General features: G+C 38.1%; 1 protein-coding gene across 3 annotated transcripts in view; it reads right to left on the bottom strand.

Moving 5' to 3' along the window:
* The window catches only part of SEPTIN12 (septin 12), a 387,862-nt gene that overhangs the window by 212,045 nt on the left and 156,575 nt on the right, over positions 1 to 19,242 (bottom strand). For 2 of the 3 annotated variants that reach the window (XM_053694544.1, XM_053694545.1), the window contains exon 2: positions 3,260 to 4,891. The exons of the other annotated variant lie outside the window; for it this stretch is intronic. In XM_053694544.1, coding sequence (XP_053550519.1) covers positions 3,260 to 4,891 — 1,632 coding nt within the window. The remainder of the gene's footprint in view (positions 1 to 3,259; positions 4,892 to 19,242) is intronic. 3 annotated transcript variants of the gene reach the window in all.

The raw sequence follows: 19,242 nt of genomic DNA on the forward strand, positions 1-19,242 counted from the left end.
AAGTCAAAATAGACTTTTATCATTCAGAAAGAGCATGCAGTTTTAAGACGCTTTCCAATTTACTTCCATTATCAAATTTTGCAGTCTTTTTATATTCACACTTTCTGGGGAACAAGATCCTACTGAGCATGTGCACAAGCTCAAAAGGTATACGTATACTAGTCTGTGATTGGCTGATTTTTGTCACATGATGCAAGGGGCCGGAAAATGGGAGAAAAAATAAAATTTGCCAGAAAAAAAATCTACTGCTTATTTGAAATTCAGATTAAGTGCTATTGCATTGTCTTTTTATTATGCACTTGCTAATTATGTAATTCTACTGTATTGAGTGGTCCTTTAAGATGCTACCTAGCTGTTTCTTTGGTGCCCTGAAGATCTTTCCCAATAGCCAATAGCGTGTGAATGTATTTCTTTTGACAAACAGATTCTAAATCATCCCATGAACATATATTTGACAAAACTATTTTTTTGTTGTGGCAAATAATCCAAAACATTTTTCTGACATGCGCATGTCTAGTAATAAATCCTATATTACAGAAAAGATTTAGTTCTGGGTATTTACCACCATTATAACCTTCAATATAACATATTACATTGAATAAATATGCTTTATGTAGATAATAAATGTTCAATTTTTTTTGTCTTTCCTATTTAAATGAAAAGTGATGCATCTGAAATGTAGTTATCTTAAAGGGACATAATACCCATATGCTAAATCACTTGAAACTGATGCAGTATAACTGTAAAAAGATGACAGGAAAATATCATCTCTATGTAAAAAAGGAAGATATTTTACCTCACAATTTCCTCGGCTCAGCAGAGTAAGTTCTGTGTAAAAAGTTATACTTCAGCTGCTGCCCAGCTGCAGGTAAAAAAATAAATATGAAGAAATGAACAGCAGCCAATCAGCATCAGCAGTGCTGAGGTCATTAACTCTTTTACTGTGATCTCATGAGATTTCACTTAACTCTCATGAGATTTCATAGTAAACTTCCTTAAACTGAATAGGGAAATAAGATGAGTGTGCACGAATGCTCGCTCCTTTTGCTGTCCTGGGACAGACATACTGATTTGCTGCTTAGAAGTCCTTTACAATGGGATGTGGCTACTGAGGAACTTTTGAGGTAAAATAACTTGCTTTTTTACATAGAGATGTTCAGGTGATATTTTCTATTTGGCTATTTACAGCTATGCTGCATCACTTTCAAGTGTTTCAACATTTGGGTTTCATGGCACTTTAAATATAATTACTGCACCACTGGACCACATGTGTTTTTGCTGCTCCCAGGACCTCAGGAGTGTTTGTATCTTTGTATAACATTGCTATAAGCAATGTCGCAAACACTGCTGCCAGATGGCTAGTTACGTGCACGCTCCTGAGCTCACCTCAGATTGCTCTTTAACAAAGGATAACAAAAGAACGAAGCGACATTTTTTTAAAAAGGAATAAATTGGAAAGTTGTTCAAAATTTCATGCTCCATCCAAACTTCTGAAGCTTAATTTTGATTTTACTATCCAACAAGACATAACTGAATAGAAGAGATATTCAGTAGTTTTGTTTACTAAAGAAACCTTAAACCCCACTTTCTATGGGGGTTGCTTTTTTCATAGTGCGGGGACCGTACTATTTTTAGAAGCCAGCAGGAGGGAGGGAGGTTTGAATAGCGCAGCAAGACCCAAGCTATTATAAACAAACAATCCCTTAATGACCAGCAATGTACAGGGTACGTTGCGGTTGTTAACGGGTAAATAAAAAATATTCTGTTTAAATTATTTTTATACATGAAAAATTAGTACATATAAACATTTGTAAGTATTTGCAAATTCCTGGTAATGACTCCGATCTCCTGTCAATGCCTTACAAACTTGGTTATTGACTCAAAATAATTATGTAAGAATAGCTTCTCCATTCTAGAACAACCCATCCGTTAAGGCACAGCTGAAAGATTATTAGTACTGCGTTATACAAAGATTTTAGCCATGAAATTATAAATAATGCGACGGCCTCTTTATTGCTACTATAGATATTAGACTTATAGGAAATAACTGAAATCACACAGATTACAAGTTCATAAGTTTTCAAGTCATTTGAACATTATTAAAAGTGACATTATAAACACTTTAAGATGGTAATATAAAATGATAAATCGTATATATAAAAAAAACCTCTGCAATATACTTTCACTATTTATTTTGTCCCCTTTTCCTGTAATTCCTTTCTGAAATTGTGAGCTTTTCAGTTTCTGTTAGAAATGGAAGTGCAGAACACTGTTCTATTCCACACAGCCATTGGCTGCACACTCTAATGACCTATTTATAACTGTCTCTAATTGGCCACAGCAGGGAAAGTAACCTAAGTTACAACATGGCAGCTCCAACTGTTAATATAGACACTAAAACTTTACACTTATTTTGTCAATATTTAAACAGCTAATGAAACTTTAAAAAAAAACATCTACATGTTATTCTCAGACTAATCTTTTCTTTGAATGCGACTCTCGGCAGAGCCCTCTACTCATTTGATCCCTATAAATGCTACCTTGTATACCGCCTATGTTTATAGCGCTGCGGAATCTGTTGGCGCTCTACAAATAACCGATAATAATAATAATTATATCTAGTATTTAATGTCTCTTGAAATCAGTATTTTATTAATTGTATCTATTGCAAACCAAAATTTAATGCAACCTTATCTAGGTGTTAAGATATTTCAGCAATATATTTGAAACAGTGTATATTTCTCTTGTAGTAAAATGATAATACTTCTAAAAATGAGTAGTGTCTCCGGTATTGTTTTATCCATGTTCCAACCTAGAACATATTCTTTTGTTGTAGACCAGGAAATATTCAATAATTGCATCTGGTTTATGGGATAATGCATTCAAGGGATTTTGTCTTAGAACTTTTGAGTTGTGCATATTCCAGATATTTTATAAGTGAAGTAAGGAAGTTATGTAGCAAGGATCTCATCTTATCAACAACAAGCTTCGCACCGCGTTGCATCACTTCTGAAGTTAAAATATTTCATCTCTAAGCGCTCAGCTACAAGACCTGACGTGCTCAGAGATGAAAAGGCAGGACACACTGAGCGCGCACAGCCACATCTACATGCTGCGCGCCGCTCCACTTGCAGTGTGTCACAGCCTTAAGACTAATGAGGGTCACACATTACTCTAAGAGATGTATCATGCATGTCACAAATATCACAGATGATCAATCTGTCAAAGAATGAACCAGTATTTTGAGTTATTGTCTTACCTTCTAATCCAGAGTCTGTGATCTGCTCTTCTGTTTGCTCCATGTTTTCTGAGAATTTTAAGGGGGAAGGGGAACCGTGGACAGTATCCATTTTGTGGGTCTGTGGCATCACTTCATTTTGAGGTATGTTTTGAAGGCAGTGGTTAAGAGGAGGAGCTCCATTCCTGGATTCTACTAACACCCTTTGGCTTGCTAAATTATCTTGATGACAGGAGTTAGACGCTGGAGATCCAAGTCCTTGAATCCTTGTAGAGAGTGATGACTTTTCATAGCCACTTTTATCTTGAACATTCTTTACAGAGTCAACCATACAACCGGTAGATGTTTCACTTGTTTTAGCATCACGGAAAAATGAATTCTTCAGTGAGACACTATCTGACTTACCGAAAGAACTGGCTCTCTGCATCATAGATCTAAGTCTGTCATTGGAAGTGAATGTCTCCGTTTGTTTTACAGTTTGGCTGTTTGGCTCTTGAAGAGATCCGTGTCGGGCCAATTGTACAAGCTTGCGTGAGCCAGAGAATGGTGACATCTGAGGAATGAAAGACTGACCAGATGCTGTTTTTCCATGAGGTATTATCTGAGGTTGCCATGTCGGAGTTGCTTCAGTTTTTTCCTTTGTTACATGAGATGCCTGGTTAGTTGTGGTATGGAGGTTGACTCTCAGCTGTGTCCTTGGTAATGGTCTAGTAACTTGTTCTGAGCTAGGTCCATTATAAGATTTCCCCACCGATCCTTGGAGGTTGACAGGGATTTTTTGGAAGGCACTTGGTTGCAAAGGCCCAAAAACTGGTGGTGGGGATGGAGAAGATGCCAGGGTGCAGCTAATTGGAGCATCCGTAGGTGGTGAAGAAGAGGACGAAGAGGAAGAAAATGAAGGCTCTCTACTTACTGGCTTATTGTTCCTAGATGACTGCCTTTTGTAAGCTGGAGTAGGGGAGCTCCAACCTTCTGATGGGGGGTATCCTGCATCTGGGGAAGGGACTAGATCAGGTACTTGGTCTTCTGCAATATGCAGGTCAAGGGAGGGCAGAGAGTTGTGGTTGTTGTTAGCCACTGGCACCAAGCGAACTCCATGTCGTTCAACCTCAGAGTGAAAAACACTGCCATGAGAAGAGAATTTCTTAAGTACAGGACTGGTCACTTTGGAAACAGCTATTCCTGTGCTTGTTTGGTCCAGTGAAGTACGAGTAGAGCGTAACTGCTGAAAAGGTTTAGTAGCTGGTGGGCACTCTAAGCTGGAGGTGGAACTGTGGAGACTCTCACTGTCACTTCCATGCCCAGATGAGGAGCAACCACTGGGATTGAGATGAGTTTGAAAAGAAGACACACGGGTAAGACCTTGTCCTGTGCTTCCATTGCTTTTGGCCATCTGCGTTGTTCCACGGTTAAAAGATAAACTGCTGGTTATTCGGGTTCTGAGAACTGGACTTTGTGCTGGACTACAACTTGAACTTATACTTATACGGGATTGATAAAGTGGCTGGTTTGACCCAGTAGATATCCGACTGTCCCCATTAGTTGATCGAATTACAGACATCTGGTTCGGGATGAAGGGAGAGTTTAGTGGAGACGTTGGTGAAAACACAGGTGTGTCATCAACATCCTCCATATCAAAAGACCTTTTTAGGGCTGTGGACATAAAAAAAAAGCACATGAGAAAATGAACTTTACCATTATTGGTCATTGTCAATCAAATCTTTGTGCACCATTTTCAGGAGACACTTAGTTTTACATAGCATATATTATACCTTTTTATTCATAAAAAACAAATCTAATCTTTTCTGTGCTGTCTCTAGGCCAGGGTGGAGACATCTTTTAAAATCTCAGGTATTTTTACTATCTTTTTTAAAATTTTAAAGGAAAAATAAAATAAAATGAAAGGAATTTTTTTATTATAAATCCATAATAAATGAACAATTAAAACATAATTACTAATACAGAGCATGAATTCAGCCAGTATAGTGGTCGCTCAGAGACAGAGCGTCAACAAATTTATACTGACCTTGGCATCCCTGATGTTTTATCGGCACTATATTTCCAATGATGCTCAACTAGAGAGCAGAGTGTTCTAAGGATTATGGAAAAAGTAGTTCCAAAACATCTGGGGTGCCAAAGTTAACCATCACTGACCTAGGGCATTTATGCCCTAATTTTTTCATTCCCATATTTTTTTTTATTTTTGGGCCTATAAATGTTTGCATGCTACAAATAGTAATGCAGATGAAGAGAAAAATAGGGAATGCATTAGATAAATCTGCTATAAATTGTTTACAAAAGCACAGAGGGACATGGTGTTCCCATTTGTAACTATTTACATAATAGTAATTTGTCTTATTTTGTCTTTGAATGTTAATTTACTATGTTTACCTGCTAGTTTATAAAGTTTATTTTAGTTTGTTTATTTTTTCTTCTGAATTTTGAAAATACAATAAAAATACTAAAATTAAAATAAAGGAAACCCTTTATTAAGCAATTACATTGAACTGCATTCATAGAAAATTATGTATAGGGATGGGCGAATGGGTCAAAAGTAGAATTGGTTTGGTCAAACGAATAGTCTTGCGGACATTTGTTTTGGACAAACGAATGTCAATAAGAACAAAAAACTCTTAAAATGTAATAAACTAATGTTATTTCCGATTTTTAAATGTTACTTTTGTTGTTGAATGTTCATAATTAGATCAAATATCCACATTTGAAATTTTGAACGTAGCATTCGATTTAGCAAATACTATTCAGAAGTTCAATAGTTCATGTGGTAGAGAATTTAGTGAAATTATACAAAATAGATATAAATATATTGGTTAGAATTTTTCTATTTAGAATATTGCATAATTATTATTATTATCGGTTATTTGTAGAGCGCCAACAGATTCTGCATGGCTAATAATTCAAATATTACATTTAAAGGGACATAAAACAAGTTGGGATAGAGATAAAATATAATAATATGTACTTTAATTACTTTACCTGCAAATTTATACTGCAGTGCCTCGCCTTTAACCCTTTCTTTTTAGTTCCTGAATTGTAAAGCTCTAACTCCCCCCACACATTTCCTTCTATGGCTGTATCTATATCTATTGTCTTTTGGTAGAATGCAAGTGCACAGTGATTATCTGCTGGAGCATGCCTAGAAGCTGTGAACTCAGTTTAAAAACAATGCCTGTGTCTAAACACTTAAAAGGGGGGTGGAGTTGGCTGCACCAGGCAGCTTAGCTATGTAATTCATTTTGCTTATTTTTTAAATTATTTTAAAATACTTGCCAGCAATTTTTATACAATTTATGTATGCAAACTATTTTAATTAATTAGCCCTTTTAGGATATGCACAGATCTCAACCTGTTTTATATCCCTTTAAAAAGAGCATTAAACATACTATTAAATTTATATTGATTTGGTTTTTTTCTAATTTAAATATTAGAAATAACAGAATTTATGCTTACCTGATAAATTACTTTCTCCAATGGTGTGTCCGGTCCACGGCGTCATCCTTACTTGTGGGATATTCTCTTCCCCAACAGGAAATGGCAAAGAGCCCCAGCAAAGCTGGTCACATGATCCCTCCTAGGCTCCGCCCACCCCAGTCATTCGACCGACGGACAGGAGGGAATATATATAGGAGAAATCATATGATACCGTGGTGACTGTAGTTAGAGAAAATAATTCATCAGACCTGATTAAAAAAACCAGGGCGGGCCGTGGACCGGACACACCGTTGGAGAAAGTAATTTATCAGGTAAGCATAAATTCTGTTTTCTCCAACATTGGTGTGTCCGGTCCACGGCGTCATCCTTACTTGTGGGAACCAATACCAAAGCTTTAGGACACGGATGAAGGGAGGGAGCAAATCAGGTCACCTAAACGGAAGGCACCACAGCTTGCAAAACCTTTCTCCCAAAAATAGCCTCCGAAGAAGCAAAAGTATCAAATTTGTAAAATTTGGCAAAAGTGTGCAGTGAAGACCAAGTCGCTGCCTTACATATCTGGTCAACAGAAGCTTCGTTCTTGAAGGCCCATGTGGAAGCCACAGCCCTAGTGGAGTGAGCTGTGATTCTTTCAGGAGGCTGCCGTCCGGCAGTCTCATAAGCCAATCGGATGATGCTTTTAAGCCAAAAGGAAAGAGAGGTAGAAGTCGCTTTTAGACCTCTCCTTTTACCAGAATAAACAACAAACAAGGATGATGTTTGTCTGAAATCTTTAGTAGCCTCTAAATAGAATTTTAGAGCACGGACAACGTCCAAATTGTGTAACAAACGCTCCTTCTTTGAAACTGGATTCGGACACAAAGAAGGTACAACTATCTCCTGGTTAATATTTTTGTTAGAAACAACTTTAGGAAGAAAACCAGGCTTAGTACGCAAAACCACCTTATCTGCATGGAACACCAGATAAGGAGGAGAACACTGCAGAGCAGATAACTCTGAAACTCTTCTAGCAGAAGAGATTGCAACCAAAAACAAAACTTTCCAAGATAGTAACTTAATATCTACGGAATGTAAGGGTTCAAACGGAACCCCTTGAAGAACTGAAAGAACTAGATTTAAACTCCAGGGAGGAGTCAAAGGTCTGTAAACAGGCTTGATCCTAACCAGAGCCTGAACAAATGCTTGAACATCTGGCATAGCTGCCAGTCGTTTGTGTAGTAAGACAGATAAAGCAGAAATCTGTCCCTTTAGAGAACTTGCAGATAATCCTTTCTCCAAACCTTCTTGTAGAAAGGATAGAATCTTAGGAATTTTTATTTTGTTCCATGGCAATCCTTTGGATTCACACCAACAGATATATTTTTTCCATATTTTATGGTAAATTTTTCTAGTTACAGGCTTTCTAGCCTGAATCAGAGTATCTATTACAGAATCTGAAAACCCACGCTTTGATAAAATCAAGCGTTCAATCTCCAAGCCGTCAGTTGGAGGGAAACCAGATTCGGATGTTCGAATGGACCCTGAACAAGAAGGTCCTGTCTCAAAGGTAGCTTCCATGGTGGAGCCGATGACATATTCACCAGGTCTGCATACCAAGTCCTGCGTGGCCACGCAGGAGCTATCAAGATCACCGAGGCCCTCTCCTGATTGATCCTGGCTACCAGCCTGGGAATGAGAGGAAACGGTGGGAATACATAAGCTAGGTTGAAGGTCCAAGGTGCTACTAGTGCATCTACTAGAGTCGCCTTGGGATCCCTGGATCTGGACCCTTAGCAAGGAACCTTGAAGTTCTGACGAGACGCCATCAGATACATGTCTGGAATGCCCCATAATTGAGTTATTTGGGCAAAGATTTCCGGGTGGAGTTCCCACTCCCCCGGATGGAATGTCTGACGACTCAGAAAATCCGCTTCCCAATTTTCCACTCCTGGGATGTGGATCGCAGACAAGTGGCAGGAGTGATCCTCCGCCCATTGAATTATCTTGGTCACTTCTTTCATCGCCAGGGAACTCCTTGTTCCCCCCTGATGATTGATATATGCAACAGTCGTCATGTTGTCTGATTGAAACCTTATGAATTTGGCCTTTGCTAGTTGAGGCCAAGCTTTGAGAGCATTGAATATCGCTCTCAGTTCCAGAATGTTTATCGGGAGAAGAGACTCTTCCCGAGACCATAAACCCTGAGCTTTCAGGGATTCCCAGACCGCGCCCCAGCCCACTAGACTGGCGTCGGTCGTGACAATGACCCACTCTGGTCTGCGGAAGCTCATTCCCTGTGACAGATTGTCCAGGGTCAGCCACCAACGGAGTGAATCTCTGGTCTTTTGATCTACTTGAATCATCGGAGACAAGTCTGTATAATCCCCATTCCACTGTTTGAGCATGCACAGTTGTAATGGTCTTAGATGAATTAGTGCAAAAGGAACTATGTCCATTGTTGCAACCATCAAACCTATTACCTCCATGCACTGCGCTATGGAAGGACGAGGAACAGAGTGAAGTACTTGACAAGAGCTTAGAAGTTTTGATTTTCTGACCTCTGTCAGAAAAATCCTCATTTCTAAGGAATCTAATATTGTTCCCAAGAAGGGAACTCTTGTTGACGGGGACAGAGAACTTTTTTCTTTGTTCACCTTCCATCCGTGAGATCTGAGAAAGGCTAGGACGATGTCCGTATGAGCCTTTGCTTTTGACAGGGACGACGCTTGAATTAGGATGTCGTCCAAGTAAGGTACTACTGCAATGCCCCTCGGTCTTAGAACCGCTAGAAGGGACCCTAGTACCTTTGTGAAAATCCTTGGAGCAGTGGCTAATCCGAATGGAAGTGCCACAAACTGGTAATGCTTGTCCAGAAAAGCGAACCTTAGGAACTGATGATGTTCCTTGTGGATAGGAATATGTAGGTATACGGTGGTCATAAATTGACTTTCCTGGATGGTGGGAAGGATCGTTCGAATGGTTTCCATTTTGAACGATGGAACCCTGAGAAATTTGTTTAGGATCTTCAGATCCAAAATTGGTCTGAATGTTCCCTCTTTTTTGGGAACTACGAACAGATTTGAGTAAAATCCCATTCCTTGTTCTTTTATTGGAACTGGATGTATCACTCCCATCTTTAACAGGTTTTCTACGCAATGTAAGAATGCCTGTCTCTTTATTTGGTTTGAGGATAATTGAGACCTGTGGAACCTTCCCCTTGGGGCTAGTTCCTTGAATTCCAGAAGATAACCTTGAGAAACTATTTCTAGCGCCCAAGGATCCTGAACATCTCTTGCCCAAGCCTGAGCAAAGAGAGAGAGTCTGCCCCCCACTAGATCCGGTTCCGGATCGGGGGCTATCCCTTCATGCTGTTTTGGTAGCAGTAGTAGGCTTCTTGGCCTGCTTACCCTTGTTCCAGCCTTGCATTGGTTTCCAGGCTGGTTTGGGTTGTGAAGTATTACCCTCTTGCTTAGAGGATGCAGAATTAGAGGCTGGTCCGTTTCTGCGAAAGGGACGAAAATTAGGCTTATTTTTAGCCTTAAAAGACCTATCCTGTGGGAGGGCGTGGCCCTTTCCTCCAGTGATGTCTGAAATAATCTCTTTCAAATCTGGTCCAAATAATGTTTTACCTTTGAAAGGAATGTTAAGCAATTTTGTCTTGGATGACACATCCGCTGACCAAGACTTTAGCCAAAGCGCTCTGCGCGCCACGATAGCAAACCCTGAATTTTTCACCGCTAATCTAGCTAATTGCAAAGCGGCATCTAAAACAAAAGAGTTAGCCAATTTAAGTGCTTGAACTCTGTCCATAACCTCCTCATACGAAGAGTCTCTACTGAGCGACTTTTCTAGTTCCTCGAACCAGAAGCACTCTGCCGTAGTGACAGGAACAATGCATGAAATTGGTTGTAGAAGGAACCCTTGCTGTACAAAAATCTTTTTAAGCAAACCCTCTAATTTTTTATCCATAGGATCTTTGAAAGCACAACTGTCTTCGATAGGAATAGTAGTGCGTTTGTTTAGCATAGAAACCGCCCCCTCGACCTTGGGGACTGTCTGCCATAAGTCCTTTCTGGGGTCGACTATAGGAAATAATTTCTTAAATATAGGGGGGGGAACAAAAGGTATGCCGGGCCTTTCCCACTCTTTATTTACTATGTCCGCCACCCGCTTGGGTATAGGAAAAGCGTCGGGGGGCACCGGAACCTCTAGGAACTTGTCCATCTTACATAATTTCTCTGGAATGACCAAATTGTCACAATCATCCAGAGTAGATAACACCTCCTTAAGCAGTGCGCGGAGATGTTCTAATTTAAATTTAAATGTCACAACATCAGTTTCAGCTTGATGAGAAATTTTTCCTGAATCTGAGATTTCTCCATCAGACAAAACCTCCCTCATGGCCCCTTGAGATTGGTGTGAGGGTATGTCAGAACAAATATCATCAGCGCCCTCCTGCTCTTCAGTGTTTAAAACAGAGCAATCGCGCTTTCTCTGATAAGTAGGCATTTTGGATAAAAGATTTGCTATGGAGTTATCCATTACAGCCGTTAATTGTTGCATGGTAATAAGTATTGGCGCACTAGATGTACTAGGGGCCTCCTGTGTGGGCAAAACTGGTGTAGACACATTAGGGGATGATGTAGTATCATGTTTACTCCCCTCATTTGAGGAATCATCTTGGGCAATATCATCATCTGTGGCATTACTGTCCTTACTTTGTTTGGACACTATGGCACACTTATCACATAAATTTAAATGGGGAGACACATTGGCTTTCATACATATAGAACATAGCTTATCTGATGGTACAGACATGTTAAACAGGCTTAAACTTGCAAACAAGCACAAAAAACGTTTTAAAATAAAACCGTTACTGTCTCTTTAAATTTCAAACTGAAAACACTTTATTACTGAATATGTGAAAAAGTATGAAGGAATTTTTCAAAAATTACCAACATTTCACAACAGTGTCTTAAAACATAAAAAGTATTGCACACCAAATTTCAGAGCTTTAACCCTTAAAATAACGGAACCGGAGCCGTTTTTACATTTAACCCCTATACAGTCCCAGCTATATGCTTTGCTGAGACCCAACTAAGCCCAGAGGGGAATACGATACCAAATGACGCCTTCTATAAGCTTTTTCAGTGATTCTTAGCTCCTCACACATGCATCTGCATGCCTTGCTCTCCAAAAACAACTGCGCATTAATGGCGCGAAAATGAGGCTCTGTCTATAACTAGAAAGGCCCCCATCTGAAAAAGGTGTCCAACACAGTGCCTGCCGTTTTTCTAAACGTTCCCCAAGATAATAATACCAATTATTAGTTAGAATCTGCATAATATGCCTAGTAAAGCAATCGTTTTAGCCCAGAAAAATGTCTACCAGTTTTTAAGCCCTTTTTGAAGCCCTTTATTCTTTTATGTTTAACTAAGAAAATGGCTTACCCATGAGGGGAAATGACAGCCTTCCAGAATTACATGGTCTTGTTAGAAATATGGCTAGTCATACCTTAAGCAGAAAAGTCTGCTAACTGTTTCCCCCAACTGAAGTTACTTCATCTCAACAGTCCTGTGTGGAAACAGCAATCGATTTTAGTTACTGTCTGCTAAAATCATCTTCCTCTTACAAACAGAAATCTTCATCCTTTTTCTGTTTCAGAGTAAATAGTACATACCAGCACTATTTTAAAATAACAAACACTTGATAGAAGAATAAAAACTACATTTAAACACCAAAAAACTCTTAACCATCTCCGTGGAGATGTTGCCTGTGCAACGGCAAAGAGAATGACTGGGGTGGGCGGAGCCTAGGAGGGATCATGTGACCAGCTTTGCTGGGACTCTTTGCCATTTCCTGTTGGGGAAGAGAATATCCCACAAGTAAGGATGACGCCGTGGACCGGACACACCAATGTTGGAGAAATTATTACATTAAAAGAACTAACAAATGTATTAAAATTCGATACATTTTTCAAATTTGGCAAAACATTTCTCCATCACTAATTATGCATTGCTTATAAATCAATAAAAAAAGACTTAAGAATCAACATTCTCTGCCCCACCATGGTCAGTAATTCACATATGAATGGCTAGATAAAAATGTTACCATTTATTGAAAATAAAGTTACTTTAGGTAAGCACTTCTTTAGCCAGAGTAAGGCCACACGCATACATATTAAAGGGACACAAAGTCAAAATCAAACTTCCATGATTCAGATATAGCATGCAATTTTATAAAAAAATACTTTTCAGTGTAAATACAGGTAGCCCTCAGTTTACGCCGGGGTTAGGTTCCAGAAGGAATGGTTGTAAATCGAAACTGTTGTAAATTGAAACCCAGTTTATAATGTAAGTCAATGGGAAGTGAGGGAGATAGGTTCCAGGCCCCTTTCAAAATTGTCATAAGTAACACCTAATACATTATTTTTAAAGGTTTGAAATTAAGACTTTAAATGCTAAACATAATTATAAACCTAATAAAATAATCACACAACACAGAATATATAATTAAACTAAGTTAAAGGAAAAAAAACAATTGCTAAACAGCATTATAAACCTAATAAAATAATCACACAACACAGACTTCACTTGCATTTTTCTGCAAACAGTTGTTTCTATGCATTCCAATCTGGACTGATTTATAGACAGGAAGATATTGTTCCTTTGAAATCTGCTCGATAGCTCAGGTCTGGTTTAACTGATTAATTTCAGCTTGCTTGGCTTTGCTGCAACACAAGCGGACAGCTCCACCTACTGGCTATTTTAATAAATGCACTTTCAATAGCAGTCACATGACTGGAAAAAAAGGTTGTTATTCTGAAACGGTGTAAATTGAACCGTTGTAAACAGAGGGCCACCTGTAAATACGAGTCTTAGAATTGGCTGATGGCTGTCACATGATATATGAGGGAGAGAAATTGAAATAAACTTTGAAAGTTGATTGAAAAAATCTACTAAACATTTTAAATTCAAAGTAAGTGCTATTGTATAGTCTTTTATTATGCATTTGTTAATTATTAAATTGAACGGTATTTAAAGGGACATTCTACTTGATTGTTTTATTGTTTAAAGATAGATAACTCCTTTTCTACCCATTCTCCAGTTTGCACAACCTTTTTCTATGCCCGGGCAGACAGCCCCTTATCTCAGTGCTTTTTAATTAGCTTTTTAAATCTTGCACAACAGCCAGACAGTGCTAGTTCATGTGTGACATATGTATAATATTGTACTCACTTCTGTGGGGAATGATAATGGTTATGCAATGAGATAAGGAGGCAGTCTGCAGAGGCTCAGACATAGGTAATCATAGAGGTAAAAGTATATTAATATAACAGTGTTGGTTATGCAAACCTGGGGAATAGGTATTAAAGGGATTATCCATAATTTGTAACACCTTAATGACAGCCGAAGTACAGGGTACGCCAGCAGTCTTTAACAGGTCCTCTTATCTGGTCTTGTTTATAGCGCAGGTCGGACCACACTATAGCTACATGCCTCCGGAAGTGAGGCCAGCAGTACTAGAGCGGCAAAGCTGCGCTAGTAAACTCCTTAATGACTGTGCAGCATACAGGGTAAGTCAGACATTAAGGGATTAAACAATAACAATTTTCAAGTAGACTGTCCCTTTAATGATCCTTTAACGTGAACACAGAGACATTAAATATATATGGAGCAGACCACAATGAGCTAGTTACAAAAGAAAACCAGTTTGTATATTGCAAATGGAGATAGAAAAAGGAGCAGTGTTGTATATAAAAACTCAGAAAAGCCACCATAAAGTTCTGAAGCCTTTGGATTTTTAGGATTGACAACCCTTATACTGTGAAAAATGTCCCTTTAAAGCATGATTGAAATCTGGGAGTATGGTGTCCAAAAATCAAATCAAAAGGAGTGCACTGGATTTCAAATCAGGCCTTAGGACTCCCCAACAGGCCAGATTTTCAGGGTTACCTTGGATGAGCAGGTAAAATAACCATGTTTACTAAGAAGCTGATTATTTCACCTGTGATCCAGTTCAGATATCCTAAAAATCTGGCCTGTTAGGGAGGCTTGATGACATGTTTGAAAAGCTGTGTTCTAGGATAAATGGAAAAAAATTAGGGAATTTTTTTATCATGTCACATTTATTTCTGTTTATAACTTTTTTGCTATAGTTTACAAGGCTCAAATAGAAAAACAATAGGATCAAACATTCCATGCTCTAAAATAGTCATGCTATTAAAACATCAAGAGCCCAATTAAATCACCCCCGATTCTCACCAAATAGACCCATATAAGGTTTTATCATTTTTGCTATAAGCGAGCCAAAAATCTGACATAACTTTATATGAGGAAGACACCCACCGCATCCTTTTGTCCATTAAAAAAGCAGCTATTCTGACAAAGGGTTTAGTGTATATGAAGAAGCGTAGCTAAATAAATATTGTTCTGCCAGTTATCTTATGTATGTCACATTTATAAAGAATTTGTGGTTTCCATTTAAGGGCTTTACACATCTTTTAAATCTCACATTTTATGTAAACCAGAAGAAAAAGAGACAGAAGGAAAGGAGTAGAGACAGACAGATTATTAACCTGTTTGCTACTTTTTTGGACCCATCTATAGATATTTCAAATAAGCTTTTTTGATTTAAAGGGACAGTCTACTCCATAATTTGTATTATTTAAAAAGATAGATAATCTTTTTATTACCCATTCCCCAGTTTTGCATTTTACCTCTGTGATTACCTTGCATCTACAGACCCCTACATACTCCCTTATATCAATTCTTTTTACAGACTTGCATTTTAGCCAATCAGTGCTGATTCATAAATGACTCCACTAGAGTGAGTACAATGTTATCTATTTGGCACACATGAACTAACGCTATCTAGCTGTGAAAAACATGTCAAAATGCACTGAGCTAAGAGCTGTTCCACCTAGGATGATTGACAGCCCCTACTCGCTAGGGACTAGCGTGAGAAGAGGCGGCAGTGCACAAGCACACACTTTTACAATGTTAAATAAGGGCAGGGTATTGTTGCCCGCTTATTTAACTCCTGCAAATTCAAAACTGATTTCCACATGAAATTGGGAAATGGAAGACAAAATTAATTTTTCATGATTCAGATAAAGCATCCAAATTTAAACAACTATCCAATTTACTTTTATTATTGCATTTACTTAATTCTCTAGGTATCCTTTGTTGCAAAAGTATACCTAGGTAGGCTATGTAGCAGCAATGCCCTACTGGGAGCTAGCTGGTGATTGGAAGCTACACACATATGCCTCTTGTCATTAGCTCCCGGTAGTGCATTGCTGCTATGGAGCTGTCATGTAAAGGGACAGGCTAGTCATAATTAAACTTTCATGATTCAGCTAGGACATGCAACAACTTTCCAATTTACTTTGTTCTCTTGGTATTTTTTTTTTAAAGCTAAACCTAGGTAGGCTCATATGCTAATTTCTAAGCCATTGAAGGACGCCTCTTATCTGAATGCATTTTAACAGTTTCTTACAGCTAAAGGACGTTAGTTCATGTGTGCCATATAGATAACACTGTGCTCATGCCCGTGGAGTTACCTAGGAGTCAGTACTGATTGGCTAAAATGCAAGTCTGTGAAAAGAACTGAAATAAGGGGGCAGGCTGCAGAGGCTTAGATACAAAGTAATCACAGAGGTAAAAAGTGTATTACTATAACCGTGTCGGTTATGCATTTAAACAATAAAAATTCTGTAGTAGACTGTCCCTTTAACCTCTTTGCAGGGGTAAAAGACATATTTATTTGCGAGCAATAGTGCAACAATAAAATTCCATACATACAATAGTTTGCTTTTTGCAGTTTTATGTTCTTTTAATTATTTGTAGTAAAGAAAACTTTTTAATGTACTTATTTATGTAATTATCAACTGTATGTAAATACTTATTATGTTGTAATTTTAAATTTGTTTCCCACTTTCTCAGAGAAGCTAAAATACAGAATTTAGAACCCTGAGTCTACAACATTCTACAATGTGATTGCTTGATCAATCCAGTAGCTCATTTATATCTGTTTCTAATTAGCCAACATACCAGAGGAGATATAAGATGCTTTTCAAATGGTATGTCTCTGTACTACAAAACAATTCAAATATTAAGTGTTATTTTTTTGTTTTTTTTATCATCTTTTGTATGAAGATCTTTTGCAACATAGTGTAAAATAAAATAAGTTTATGTCCCTTAACTTTTAACATACTACATGATTTTTCTCTATAATGGAAAGGCATTAAAGGGACAGGAAACCCCAACATTTTATTTTGTGATTTGAATAGAACATACCATTTTAATCAACTTTCCAATTTACTTCTATTATCAAATTTGCTTCATTTTCTTGTTATCCTTTGCTGAAGGAGTATTGGCAGCTGGCTGAACACATCTAGTTAGCCAATCACAAGAGACAAATGTGTGCAGGCACCAATCGGCAACTAGGTCCTACTAATGTATGATATGTAAACATAAATACACTTATAAACTTAATTACACATGTAAACACATATATATATATATATATATATATATATATATACACACATATATAAATATATATATATATATATATATATATATATATATGTGTATATTTATATATATATATATATATATATATATATACATACATACACATGTATGTATATATCCATTATAGCCCTTTTCATTCAAATACCTATATATCATATTCTTTTTAACCCTTATAACTTTTTTAATATTTATATTGATATTTTTAATTAGATTTTGCATATATGAGCCTAACACTTTGATTTAATGTATTTATGTTGTGTTTAATGCAATTTTTTTTAGCCCTAACCCTTACGTGAGGTCTTGAGTCATGTTAAACCGACGAGTACAAATATGTGTTTGTGCGGTCATGTTTACTTTCAACTTGTAATACTCATGCAAGCTAACGCAGACGTGATATTTTAATATCGCCCAGAGATAACGTTAGAGCGCCACTTGTAATCTAGTTCTCCGTTTGCAAACATTTATTTGTATTTATTTTGCACTATGTATGTTTCTAGATTCTTAATTTTTTTTCTCTTACTGCGGTATTTAGTTTTGTTCTTGGCTGGGAATTGTTGCCACTGTTTAATTGCGAGTGGGTAGTCATCTTGGTGCCAGGAATAAGCCTTTTCAACTTTATGTGGCTAATTTGGGCCAACTACGAGCAAGTAATTTGATTCCTGTGAGTCTTGCCAATGGTCTAATACATTTCATACTGGTATTGAGCTTGCCTGGATACAGCTGTTGCCTGTATTGCTTAATGTGCTGTGGGCAGCAGACAGCTGGGATGTATATTAAACACATAGGGCCGGATTACGGTTGGAGCACCAATGTTTGTACCCGAGCGATAAAGGGTTTAATCGGGGGTGTTTGCGCTTGTCGGGCTTCCGCTGGTATTACAAGATGAAAGTAGACGCGATCACTTGAGCTCAATCACGATTTACACTAAAAAAAACGTTTACTTTTAACTCGTAATACAAGCGCAACCCGAATAGCTCAAAAAGCTTACTTCTAGCGCAATTTAACGCTCAAGCAGAATCGTTAATTTGCAATCCACTCATTGGCCTCTATTTATGAAAGGTCTTGCAGATCAGGTCCGCAAGACCTCGCTAAATGAGGAGAGCAATACGCTCTCCGCATTTAACATTGCACCAGCAGCTCACAAGAGCTGCTGGTGCAACGCCGCCCCCTGCTGACTCACGGCCAATCGGCCGCCAGCAGGGAAGTGTCAATCAACCCGATCGTATTCGATCGTGTTGATTTCCGGGGATTCCTGTCCGCCTGCTCTTTAGACCGCTGCTTCATAACTTGAGTTTCTGGCGAGTCTGAAGACTCGCCAGAAACACGGCCCTTCAAGCTCCGTACGGAGCTTGATAAATATGGGCCATTATCTGGACCATAATGACCATGAAAATTTTATTTTGACCTGACTGCCCCTTTAAGCTTAAATATCCAATTAATTTCCCTTTTATTTAGCTGCTGCTCTTATGAAAATCAAGTCAGACCTCTAAACCAGCAGCCACTTATGTTAAAGGGACATGAAACCCAAAAGTTTTCTTCCATGATTTAGGTAGAACGTACAGTTTTAAAGAACTTTCCAGTTTACTTCTATAACCACATTTGCTTATTTCTCTTGGTATCATTTGTTGAAGGAACAGAAATGGACTACTGGTTTCTAACTGAACACATGGGGTGAGCCAATGACAATCTGTATATATATGCAGCCACCAATCAGCAGCTAGAACCTAGGTTCTTTGCTGCTACTGAGCTTTCCTAGGTAAACCTTTTAGCAAAAGTATAACAAGAGAAGGAAACAAATTAAATAATAGAAGTAAATTGGAAAATGGTTTAAAATTGTATGTTGTATCTAAATCATGAAAGATTTTTGGGGTTTTTATGTCCCTTTAATGCAGCAGTTCAGGAACTGTTCTCTCAAGCTCCTCACATGGGGCCTAAATGTACAGAAAGAGTGAAAGCAGGGGGGAACTTCCGGGCAGCGGCCATGTTAGGTCGCATTGCTGTATGCTGCTCCAGCCTTTCTCCAAAAACCTTCAA

This window comes from Bombina bombina, chromosome 11, assembly GCF_027579735.1.
Source record: "Bombina bombina isolate aBomBom1 chromosome 11, aBomBom1.pri, whole genome shotgun sequence".
In the NCBI taxonomy this organism is placed as follows: Eukaryota; Metazoa; Chordata; class Amphibia; order Anura; family Bombinatoridae; genus Bombina; species Bombina bombina.